The sequence below is a fragment of the Muscardinus avellanarius genome, assembly GCF_963383645.1.
Source record: "Muscardinus avellanarius genome assembly, chromosome: 3".
Lineage (NCBI taxonomy): Eukaryota > Metazoa > Chordata > Mammalia > Rodentia > Gliridae > Muscardinus > Muscardinus avellanarius.
Window position 1 is genome coordinate 133,115,930 of NC_137788.1, and position 12,957 is coordinate 133,128,886.

General features: G+C 40.7%; 1 protein-coding gene across 3 annotated transcripts in view; it reads left to right on the forward strand.

Moving 5' to 3' along the window:
- The window catches only part of MAP2K5 (mitogen-activated protein kinase kinase 5), a gene marked incomplete at both ends in the record, with an annotated part of 273,181 nt that overhangs the window by 99,179 nt on the left and 161,045 nt on the right, over positions 1–12,957 (forward strand). For all 3 annotated transcript variants that reach the window (XM_080690438.1, XM_080690439.1, XM_080690440.1), the window contains 2 exons: positions 8,528–8,596; positions 8,690–8,771. In XM_080690438.1, coding sequence (XP_080546564.1) covers positions 8,528–8,596; positions 8,690–8,771 — 151 coding nt within the window. The remainder of the gene's footprint in view (positions 1–8,527; positions 8,597–8,689; positions 8,772–12,957) is intronic.

A 12,957-nucleotide genomic window follows, 5' to 3' on the forward strand; every position in this document is an offset into this window, starting at 1 on the left:
ACGTGTATTTTGAAGATGTACTGTTAGGTCCGTGTAGTACTGTGTGTCCTCTTGACGAGTCGGCCCATTTGGCATTTTGAAGCATCTGTATTTGTCCATGGTAATACTGTTTGCTCTGAAATACACATTATCTAATAGAAATGTTAAAAAATACAGCCCCTCCAGCTGTGTTTTGTATGGTGCTAGCCTTTTGCTTCCACCCTATTGTGTCTTTATGTTTGAAATGGATTTCTCGTAGGCAGCAGTAGAGTTTGGTCTTTGTAATCCAGTCTGATGGTCTCTGCTTTTTAATTGAAGTGCTGGGACCATTTATGCTTCATGTGATATGATTGGATTCAGATCTATCATTTTGTTCTTCTTTTATTTATTTATTTTTTGTCTGTGTGCCCACTGCCCCCGCCCCTGTTTTTACTGGTTGCTGTAGAGCTTATAGTATACATTTCAGCTTGATATAGTCTCTCTGTGTTAAGCAATACTGTACCACTCTGTCTATAGTCTAAGAACCGCACAATAGTAGATATCCATCTCCCCATCCTAGAAGGAAGTAAAATATCACACACTGTACTCCCTTCTATATTCAGAACTATTTTGTTTTAGATGTTAACTTCCTAAGGACATTTAAAAATAAGAAAAGATGCATTTTATATTTTTCATGTATTTATCAGTTCCAGTGCATTTCCTTCCTTATGTGATTTATAGTTCCATCTGCTACTGTTTTTCTGTTGTCCGAGAACTTCTTTTCTCTTGTATTTCTGGTAGTGCCGGTCTCTTGGCAATGAATTTGTTGAGCCTCTGTATGTCAGACAGAGTGTGTATTTCACTTTCATTCTTTGAAGGTATTTTTATTTTCACTAGATACAGAATTCTAGGTTGACTGTTATTTTCTTTCAGATTTTAAAGATTTTGTTTCCCTTTTTGCATTTCTGGCCAAGAGCTTACTGTTCCCCTGTAGGTTAGCACTGGCTTCTTCTCTGGCTACTTTAATTGTGTGTGTGTGTGTGTGTGTGTGTGTGTGTGTGTGTGTGTGTTACTCGGATGGAACCCAGGGGCATTCTGCCTCCTAGCTACACCCCTAGCCCTTTATTCTTTATTTTGAAATAGGGTCGCACTGAGTTGCAAAGGGCCTTACTAAGTAGCTGAGGCTGTCCTTGAAGCTGGAACTTCAGGTCTCAGCCTCCCAAATGCTGGGATTACAAGCGTGCGCCACCACCCTCAGCTCCATTCAATTTTGACTGAGTTCTTTTTCTCCTGATTATAAGTTGTATTTCTCACTTTTTAAAAATATCTTATACCTTTTTATTGGGTACCACTTGTGTGGCATAGATGCTATATATTTTTGTATTACCATAAATATTCTTGAGCTTTGGTCTGAGAGACTATTTGAAATAACTTGATCTTTTTTTTTTTTTTTTCTTTTTCTTTGCGGTACTGGGAATAGGATCCAGGGAAATTCTACCTCCAAGCTACACCCCAGCCCTATTTTTTGTTTTAAAACAAGGTCTTGCTAAGTTTTGGAGGGCCTCACTAAGTAGCCGAGGCTGGCCGTGAACCTGTGATCCTCCTGTTTCAGCCTCCCAAGCACTGGGATTACAAGTGTGTATCACCACCCCTGCATAATTTGATCCTTTTAAGACTTGCCTTTAAGTTTTATTAGACAGAGCCAGCTCAGCAATCAGGCTGGAACTAATTTTCCCCATTGAACTGAGGCAGTGCTCTTCTGCATAGTCTAATGATGTGCCTGGAATTACGAGGTTTCCCCCGGCTCATGAGAACAGGATCACTACTGCCCCGTGGGATCTGGAAGTTGTTTCCTGTGGTCCTTCCTCTCGCTGCTGACCTCGGGTGGTATCCTGACATCCACGTGCGGATCATGACTCAACTGAGTAGTCTGTGGTCTCCTCTGCCGATTTCTCTAGCTCTCTCCCTCTGGTCTTCGGCCAGCCAACTCTAGCTGCCTTCATCTCCTCCGACCCTTAAGTTCTGTCTTCTCAGCTTTAGGTGGCGACTGAGTTCCACCTGGGTTCTACTCTGCACCACGGCCTGAAAATGCCGTGTGGTCAGTACGCTGGACCGCCATAGGGCTTATCCCGCGTTTTCCATCTTGGGGCGGCTGATGCCCAGAGTCTGGAAGCCTGTTGCCTTTTCTGTGCTTTTGAGGTTTTGGTACCTCTTCCATCTTGTCACCACTCCAATCCAGATGCTTGTTTTGGCCTTTCTTTGCTTTTTCTTTTTTGTATTGGGAACTGAGCCTGGGGGCCTTCTACCTCTAAGCTATACGCCCAGCCCTTGTCTCTGCCTCCTAAGTCCTGGGATGACAGGGGTGCGCCACTGGCCCAGCTTGTTTTTGTCTCTTGTCAAGACATGTGGACCATCAGCAAATGGAATCTGCCAGTTGTTGATGATGCCACGAACCTCATTTAATACAATAAGCTTTATACTGTTACTAGTGCCCATTTAATAGATGCAGAACCTGAGGCACAGAGAGGTTAAAAGACTTGCCCAAGGGTCTACACTTAATAAGAAGTGGAACCAGGGTTTAAACCTTGGCAATCTTGTCTCATGTGTTTTAAACTCCTGCCTTTTCTGCTCACCTGCCCTCAGGGTTGGCTCCCTGAAGCATAGTTCTGGTTCTCTCTCTCTCTCTCTCTCTCTCTCTCTCTCTCTCTCTCTCTCTCTCTCTCTCTCTCTCTCTCTCTCTCTCTCTCTCTCTCTCTCTCTCTCTCCCCCTCCCTCCCTCTCTCTCTCTCTCTCTCTCTCCCTCTCTCTCCCTCTCTCCCTCTCTCCCTCTCTCCTCTCTTTCAAATGTCTTCAAAGGCTCCACGTCACTTCCCAAAGAATCTAGTCTCCAGGGGATGGAACTCAAGGTCCCCACAGCCTGGCACCAGCCTACTGCCATAGCATCTTACATGTCTGAATCCTGTGCTTTTTATTAACTTGAACTCATTGCCTCTTCTGAACCCAGGTACTTTCTCATTTCAGTACTTTGATTCATATATTAATCTTTCATTAGAGTGCCTTCACCGTATCTCCACTTACCAGCATCCTTAACATACTTCAGGAGTATGCTTCTCCGCTGAACATGTCTGGATAAGCCCTGCTCCTGTGGTATACCTCACCCACTCGCCTTCGGGAATCTCTGTATGTGGCTTAAAGATGTAATCACATACCATCGCACCTTTTGCATGTCCATATTCCCTATTATATTGAAAATAAGTAAGGTCTGCAGAGCCGTGCTCAGCATCCCTGCATCCCATCCTGCATTTTGCTCTAAATTTACATGCACATACTCGCCGTTATATTGATCTTACTACCTACTTTTAGCCCCACTCAGTAATTCCTTCAGCGTCTTCACATAGGGCCTCTTTGAGCACCTCAGGTAATAAGTGCTTTTTGTACATATTTTTTGTTTGTTTGTTTGTTTTGCTGGTACTGGGGTTCCTGGAAACCCTTCTACCTCCGGGCTATACTCCCAGACCTATTTTTATATTTTTATTTGGAAACAGGGTCTCTTAAGCCAGTGAGGCTGGCTTTGAACCTGCGCAATCCTCCGGGAAGTACAAGCGTGCGCCACCACGCCCGGCTGTACATACATTGTTGAATGAATACACTTTTATTCTATTGTTTGTTCTTCTTTTTTTTTTTTTTTTGGCTGTACTGGGAATTGAACCCAGGGGCACTCTACAATGAACTGTATCCTCAGCCATTCCTACTTTTTATTTTGAGACAGGGTCTCATAAGTTGCCAAGGCTGGCCACCACCTCGTACTCCTCCTGCCTCGGTCTCCCCAGTAGCTGGGGTCACAGACATGGGGCACCGTGCCTGGCCCTCGTTCATCTGTTGAAGTAGCATCTTGAAAGCTGGGTCAGTTCGCGTATGAACGCACCTCTAGTGTTCTAGGTATGGATCATTGCTCTCACCTAGAATATTTCTCAGGGTTTTTTTGTATTAAAGGGTGAGACAGAAGGTTAAGAGTCAGAAGCGCATTTGCTCTTTCCCTGACTCCGGTGTGACCTCGGGCATGTCACCTGAACCTCTGAGTGACCCCAGCTGGGAGACGGGGCTGCCTGGTGTCACCGAGGGATTGTGAAGAGCATCCACTCGCCGTCCTGGTCTCAGTGGAGTCACCTTCCGAGCTCTGGGGCCTGCACAGAATGACGGCGGAGACTTCAATTCCCAAGTCATGTGCTCAGTTGGACCCACCCTTTGAATTGTCTGGCAACAATTAGATGAGGGTCCTTGAAAATCTGTTTCATTTCTATTCCTATTTAGCATTTCTAACATTTATACATTTTAAATGTTCTTGATTTTAGGGGGAAAAGTATATTGTAATATTTCACTTTTCAGACTTCAGTGGAAGGGAGATACCATATCATTTATATATACTTTTTAAAGCTATTTTGAGAAGAATAAAAGCACCTTGCATTTTTTTATACCATGGAACTTAGACATTTTCCGCCTCAAAGGATGCGTTTTGGAAATGATGCTAATCACATTTTAAAGACGACTATTTGATAATGACCTGTATAACTCATGAAATGTGTTTCTAACTTGTTTCTATCTTTTTGTTTTGTTTTGTTTTGGTGTAGGTGGGCCAGACAATCGCAAATAAATAGAGCAGAAACAAATAAAAATACTGTTAGCTATCTTGCAAACAGAACCTTTTTTTATGCCACTAATGTATTTTATAAAAATCTTTCAAATAGTAATGCTTAGAGGATTTACTAGATTTCCCAGTCATGTTTGCCTTCTAATTGAGAAAAAAAAATCCATCTAATGGGAAATTTCTTAGCATTGGAACATGGCATGTGCTGATTATCATTCGTTGACTGCTTTGGGTTTCTGCCGCTTTTAAACTAGCATTTAAATGGACCATTTGATTAATCATTTGTATACTGACTGTAATCCTCCCAAATTTCCTTTCTGAGTTGTACATACTGTAAAAGACAATTATGTCGCCACAGATTAAATAAGTGAATTAAAACAGAATAGGGGCTTAATTTGACCTGTGGTTCTGCTTTCCTTCCCTTTAGTGGAGCGAGTGCCACTCCAGCAAATAAATGAAGTCATCCATGACAGCTTGTGATGAATTGCCGTATTTATACTGTATATTTTAATAGCCTCACACTAATTTAAATTGAGCACAGAGTAAATTATAATTCAGTCACTTGACGGCTTGTATTGAACTTGACAACTCATCCTTATTTGTCCTGAGGTGTGGTGGGCGCAGCGGGAGCCACGCAGGTATTTCAGTTCCCCGCTTAACCCTTGCTCCACGCAGGCCCTCTCGCAGGCTCTCTCCAGCTACCAGCATTTCGTGCCGCCCAAGGAGAATTATTAAAAATAAAAACAGTGGAGTCCCCGGCCATCCATACTTTCCTTGCACTTCAAAAAGAAAATTAGCATTTGCTATGCTTCTCCCCATTGCTTTCAAAGAAGGCCTTGGTCATGTTTATTTTTAGCAGCTTTAAGGCTCACTCACAGGAATGCCCAGGAGGAAGGGGAATTAACCTTCCACCCAGAAAGCCAAGTCTCCCAGAAAATAGGGGGCATTTGAGCAGAGTTATTTTGAGGTGGGTTTTACTTTCCCGTTAAGTTCCCAGAAATTACTTTATCCCCCTTTCCACCACTGTGGAAACTCCAGTCTTGTGGACCATAGTGAATACCAAGGATGATCAAGGCCAGTTAGAGCGTAGTGGAGTCCCTCCGCAAACACAGCGCGCTAGGCTCCATTTTAGGTCATGGTGGCCCTTTTATTTGTTTTGGTGTTTGTATCTTTTGGTTTTAAGTTTAGTTGTAGAAGTCAAGCAATCTGTTTCCTTTGTGTGTAGAAACAGCTTATTTAGAGGATGGTTTAAATGGTTGTAAGGAGCGCTTTAATTAAATCTCAAATCAGCAGCGCGGTGAGTAAGACCTTGTGTGGGTGCTGGGTAGGAGGCGGTCTCTCTTGACCCTTCCAGCAGCTCCCCAGGCTGCTGACAGCAGGGATCAGGGATGGATGCCTGAAGGCTGACTGACAAGGAGAACAGAGGTCAGAGCTAGAGATGAGTCCCGAAGAAGGCCGCAGGGGCGGGCTTCATGGAGGTGGTGAGGCACCAAGCTGGACCTAAAGGATCCAACAGGTTTTATAACCCATGATTGTGGAGCAGAGAGAGGAAGCCACAGGGCGCAGCGGGCGCACAGCCAGGCGTGTGCGTGGACCAGAAAGCCGTCTGGGGTCACATAAGGAGAGGGCTTGTGGAGGGAGTAGGGAGAGAAGGAGTTAGAACGGGGAGGCTAACTGGGAGAGATTTCTAAAATGCCACGAGGGGGTTTAGCTTTGTTTTAGGCTCTGAGAACCCAATTAAAGTTCGTGACCAAGGAAGTGGTATATTCTCTGTAGCTTTGGGTTAATTTCAAAGTGTTGGCTGGTCATGTGGAATCCTGGCATCTCCAGGTCAGTGCCCTAGAGAGGCAATGTATTTTGGTAGTCATATTTCTTAGCACTACATTAATGGTATTTTTTAAACCTTAAAGAAGTGGTTCTTATCTTGCCGTGGGTGAGAAATCACCTGGGAGCTTTTTTAAAATTCTAAGATGTGGTTCGACCCATTGTTCTGGGACAAGGCCTGGGCACTGGGGACTTTTGAAAGTCCCCTAGGTAATTACAGTGTAAGGCCAGGGTTGCAAACCACTGTTTTAGGGTCAATAGTAACTTCATTCCTTTTAGCAGAGTTTTTCAGGGTAAAGGATTCTCTGTATTTGACAAGTGGTATTTTTATGGCATAGAATTCAAACAACACTAGATGAATTTATTTTGTCACTGAGTTTTATACAGGAACAAAAATGTGAGTATTGTTGGCAAATGACTATTGATCGAGAGAAGTGTTTAAATGTTTCCTGGTAGTTTTGTATTATACTTACAATCTAGTTTCGTGAGAGCTTTTATAAATAACCCTAAAGCAACTCTTGATAGAAACTGGTGATGCCTTTTTTTCTTTTATACCCCCCTCCCTCAAACGGATGTCAGGACTAAAAATGTGTGGTTTAGAATCGTCCTTTTGTTTTCTTGTTCTATCAGCAATTTACAGTTCCTAATTTATGGTTTCTTCCCTCCTGTGTGATTATCTGTATTCTTCATTTGTAATACACAATGGAATTCAATGTTGGATTGTGTACAGCTACACTCATGGTAATCTGGGATTTTGAGTTTTCACCTACATATGTCTGGAGCATAGATTCTTAAAGTAGATGGTACTGTCCCCATGGGTGCTGGAACAAAGTATAGATAAAATAACATATATTTGTCTCTGCATCTTTCTTTTTATTAGCTTAAAGAAGATAGATTTTGAGAGGGATATTGAGTAATTTTTTTTTCTGAAAAAGGGCAGTAATCTAAATAAGTTTGTGGATCTATGGCTAGAGTCAGAAACTGTGCCACAGCTCTTAAAAATTGTCTTCCAAGCCCGATGTGGTGGCGCACGCTTTTAATCCCAGTACTTGGGAGGCTGGGACAAGAGAATTCATGGGCAGCCTCAGCTACTTAGTGAGGCCCTCCACAACTTAGTGAGACTCTGTTTCAAAATAAAGAATAAAATATCGGGCTGGGATGTAGTTCGGAGGTAGAATGCCCCTAGGTTTAATCCCTAGTACTGAAAAAAAAAAAAAGTCTTCCATCTATTTTATTTTACTATCTTTCTAAATTAAAAAGCATTATCTTCTCTGAAGTGCTTAGTAAATTTTGAACAGTCGGTGGTCTTGTTTCTTTAAAAAAGTGTGCATTTGAAATAAACTAGAATTTATTTATCCCATGCATGGTTTTGAATATTTTACATCTCTGTTACGAGTCCAACTCAGTGGTTGATATTACAAGGAAAACCAAAGGTGTCAGGAAGTGCTGGGAAGCTCAGGAGTCAGAGGAGGGACCCCAGCACTGCCACTTAGTATGCTCCCCAAAAAGAAATCTTGGTGTTCTTCTCTCCACAAGAAAGAATAGGTGAGATGGGGTTTTCTCAAGGTCTAATGGTCTCTAACAATATTAGCAAAGAAATATTACCCACCTGGGAGAAAATAAAAGAGGACATGTTTTTAAAACTTCTGTTTCTCTTTTAACTAAAAGTCCCCTTTTAAATATTATTTTTACTAATCCTCTCTGCTTATCACCTAGTGTCTGAATCACATGGCACTTCTTTTTTTCATGGTTTGAGGGTCGTTCGTATCTTGCTTTTCTGAAAATAACCAATGTGGTCAAAATAGGGTGCATAAATTAGGAGTGTTATAACTTAACTGACTTTTAAAGCCATTACTGCTGACCTCTGCGACCTGGCTTTTTCCTTGGTTCCATCAATCACCAGTGGACCGCCTGCCCCGGTACAAAGGCTTGGACAGATGTGCATCCAGTCTGTTACTGGGGATTATGGTCGTAAGGAGGGGGCGGAGGAGTGAATAAAGGAACCACCATATAGTTTTAGTTCTTCTGTTTTCTAATGACTAGCTATGCTTAATTTGAAGGTGGATTAATGTGTTAATGTTAATATCTTTCTATATTTAGGTCATACTACTAGATATTACACTGGAACTTCAGAAACAAATTATGTCTGAATTGGAAATTCTTTATAAGGTAATTTTTTCTGGCCATTTTTACTTAATAAGACATGCCTGTGGTTATTGGTTTGTAGGTTTTTAACTCTTCTTTGTCATACTTCTGTTGTAGTGCGATTCATCATATATCATAGGATTTTATGGGGCATTTTTCGTAGAAAACAGGATTTCAATATGTACAGAGTTTATGGATGGTGAGTTTTTTCCTTTTATAATATTGTAGAAATGATTTTTGGAGTAGAATTCTTCAAAACCTGGTTTTGATGTGGATGTCAAATAGAATTAAAATGATTAAAACATACTAAATAATTGCCTCCCTCATGCTCTAAAATCATCTTAGTGTTAGGATTTTCTGGTGTTAAATATTTATAGCTGAGCTATAATTTCAAGAATGTAACTTCATTTACTTTTATTGAAAATTTAAGTAGAACAGATTAAATGCTACTCTAATCGGTGGTTTGATATTTGATTCTTCTATGCAATCTGTCTTTACTTGCAAAACAGATGTTCTCTTCTTTTAATGTTTCAATAGCCAAAACAGATTTTCTTTTAAAGAAATCTATTAACCCAATGTCCTGTGTCTTTCAGAAAGAAATCAGTTCTTAATTGCAAGATAAGAAATTGTTTTTCAACACAGCTGTTTAATCAAGACATGTTTAGTTTTCTTTGGACTTTAGCCCTTTCCTTTCTTCTGTATTCTCCATTTATTCCCATTTTGGCAGCTTTTCCTTAATCTGTATATTGTGACAAAATACACATCTCTGGATATTCTGTCAGTGAATTGATGTCATCATCATTACTGCTAACTCACTTTAAATCTAAGCAGGCCTTAAATTTACATGTTTAGTTTTCAGTGTCTAGCCATTAAAATGCAAAATTTAAAAAAGATATACTTAACTCCTTATGAGGATTCTCTGTACATCACGGAAGCAGTTAGTTCATGCCCTGTAAGATTTTTAATGGGGCAACATTGATACCTTGATACTATAATGGTATAATCTATTCCAAATTACTTATAGTAGATGTCAAGAATGTAAAATCTTATAACTATGTAGGTTGTAGAACATTTGTGGAGACTGACTATGAAAAGTGAATTCATAGTACTAATGCATATTACTTTATGTATGGGTGTGTGCTACTGGGATTGAACTGGGGGCCATTCTGTCTCTGAGCTACACCCCCAGCCCTCTTTTATTTTATTTTTTTGAAATAGGACCTTATTAAGTTGTTAAGGGTCTGGCTAAGTCTCCGAGAATGGCCGTGAACCTGCCATCCTCCCGTCTCAGCAGGATCCCAAGTACTGGGATTACAGATGCACACCACCATACCAAGATACATATTTTTTTTTTGGGGGGGGTGGTACTGGGGTTCCTGGAAGCCCTTCTACCTCTGGGCTACACTCCCAGACCTATTTTATATATTTTTTTTATTTGGAAACAGGGTCTCTTAAGCCAGCGAGGCTGGCTCCGAACCAGCGCAATCCTCCTGTCTCTGCCTCCCAAGCGTGGGGATTACAAGCATGCACCACCACGCCTGGCTCTACATGTTATTATTTTAACCTTCCATCATTCTTTTTTTGAAGTCTTTTTAAAATTAAGATAGAGTTGAAATACTATAAAAGTCACCCTTTTAAAGTATTCATTTAGTGGGATTTCATATAAATGTAAGATTGGGCAACAGTCACTACTGTCTGGTCAAAACACTTTAGGGTATTCCTGTTTAAAAAAACAAACAAACATCGGAAGTCGTCCCAGGCAGCCACTGATCTTCTTTATGCCTCCATGGATTTACCTCTCCTCGGCATTGTCAAATGTTTATTAAAACGAGTTATTGGTGCTCTTATTGTTGAGTTGTACGAGTTCTTTACACACTCTAGATGCCAGGCCTCTATCAGAGATAGGATTTGCAAGTATTTTCTTCCATTCTCTGGATTGCTTTTTCACTTTTCTTAATAGTGTCGTTTTTATAAGAAGCCATTACAAAAATATACCTATTTTCTTTAATAGTTTCATAATTTTAGCTTTTGTGTTCAACTTTTTCATTTTTATATTTTGTATACGGTGTGAGACAGGAGGTCCAGATCCATTCCTTTGCGTATGACTATCCCATTTATCCCAGTGCCATTTGTTAAAAATGGCTTTCCTCCACTGGATTTTTGTGATAACCTTGTTGAAAATTAATTGGACCTACAAGTATACTTCTGTGCTTTCAATTCCGTTCCATGGATCTACTTGCTTGTCTTTATGCCACTGTACTTGATTACTTGTAATGATTACTCTAGATTTTTATTGTTTTATAGGAAGTTTTGAAATTTAAAAGTGTGAGTGCTACAACAGTGTCCTTTTTTACGCTTGTCTTTGCCAATGTGAGCCTTGCACTTCCATATGTTTTAGAATCAGCTTGTCAATTTCTAAAAAAAAAAAAAAAAAAAAGCTTAGCTAGGAGTTTAACTAGGATTCTGTTGAGTTTATACATCAGTCTAGGAGGTATGGCTGTGTTAAAAATACTAAGTATTCCATTCCATGAATATAGTATGTCTTCCTACTTACTTGAGTCTTTTTTAGTTGTGTGTGGGCTGTGTGTGTGTGTGTGTGTGTGTGTGTGTGTGTGTTAGTTACTGGGGATTGAAACCAGGGGCATTCTACCTCTGAGTTACACCCCCAGCCCTATTTTATTTTTATTTTGGAACAGAGTCTTGCTAGGTTGATGAGAACCTCACTGTGTGTTGAGGCTGTCCTTGAACTTGAGATCCTCCAGTCTAGTCTTCTCAGTCTTCTACTGGGATTATAAGTGTGCTCCACCACACTCAGCTTCTTTGTAATGTTTTATAGCGTTCATTGTACAAGTTCTGCAATTTTTTTCTTGGTATTAGGAATTGAAGTCAGGGTCATTTTACCTCTGAGTTACACCTCTCACCTTTTTATTTTTGATTTGAAACAGTCTTGCTAGATTGTCTCACAAAGTTGCTGAGGCTGACCTGAAACCACAGTCCTCCTGTCTCAGCCTCCTAAGTACTGGGATTATAGGCTTGAGTCACAAGACAGCTTATAGTTAGTGTATTAAATGTATTCCTAAGTATTTCATTTTAAAAAATAGTACTGTAACGTGAACTTTATTTTTAGATTATTCACTGCTAGTATGTAAAAATAAAATGGATCTCCATATATTGATCTTGTATTCTATAACCTTGTCAAACACGTTTATTATCTTTAATAGTTTTCTGTGGATTTCTTAGGGTTTGTAAGATTATGTCATCTGTGAAAAGAGGTAGTTTTACTTCTTCCTTTCTAATCTAGACATTTTTTTTTTTTTTTTTTGGTGGTGGTACAGGGGTTCCTGGAAGCCCTTCTACCTCTGGGCTACACTCCCAGACCTATTTTTTACACTTTTTAAATTTGGAAACAGGGTCTCTTAAGCCAGCGTGCTGGCTTTGAACCTGCGCGATCCTCCTGTCTCCACCTCCCAAGTGCGGGGATTACAAGCGTACGCCACCACGCCCGACTAATCTAGACACTTTTAATTTCTTTTTTTTATGCAATTGCTCTGGCTAGAGCTTTCAGTACAGTGGAGTAGAAGTAATGAGCAGACATACTTCTCTTGCTGCTGATCCTTAGTAGAGGGAAGACTTCTAGTCTCTCACTATTATGTATGCGTTTGCCAGGCTTTGGGTTTGTTTTGGTCCTAGAAGTTAAATCCAGGATACTCTACTTCTGAGCTACACTCCCAGCCCTTTGTTTTATTTATTTATTTATTTATGTACTTATTTATTTATTTTTGCGGTACTGGGGATGGAACCCTTGTACCTTCAGGCTACACTCCCAGACCTATTTTACATTTTATTTTATTTATTTATTTTGGTGGTACTGGGGTTCCTGGAAGCCCTTCTACGTCCAGGCAACACTCCCAGACCTATTTTTATATATATTTTTTATTTGGAAACAGGGTCTCTTAAACCAGCTTGATCCTCCTGTCTCCGTCTCCCAAGCGCGGGGATTACAAGCGTGCGCCACCATGCCCGGCTTACCTGCTTTACATTTTATTTGGAAACAGGTTCTCTTAAGCCAGCAAGTCTGGTTTCTAACCTGCGTGATCCTCCTGTCTCCGCCTCCCAAGCTCGGGCATCACAAGCTTGCGCCACCACACCCAGCTGTATTTTTTATTTTGAAACAGATTCTCGCTAGTTCGCTAAGAGTTTTGCTAAATTGCTGAGGCTGACCTTGAACCTGCGATCCTCCTGTCTCAGCCTTCCAAGTCCTGGTATCATAGGCATGTTCCACCATGCCTGGCTTTCTGTAGATGTACTCTATCAGGTTGAGGAGTTTCCCTTCTATTTTGGTGAGAACTTTTATCATGAGAGGGTATTACATTTTGTCAAATGCT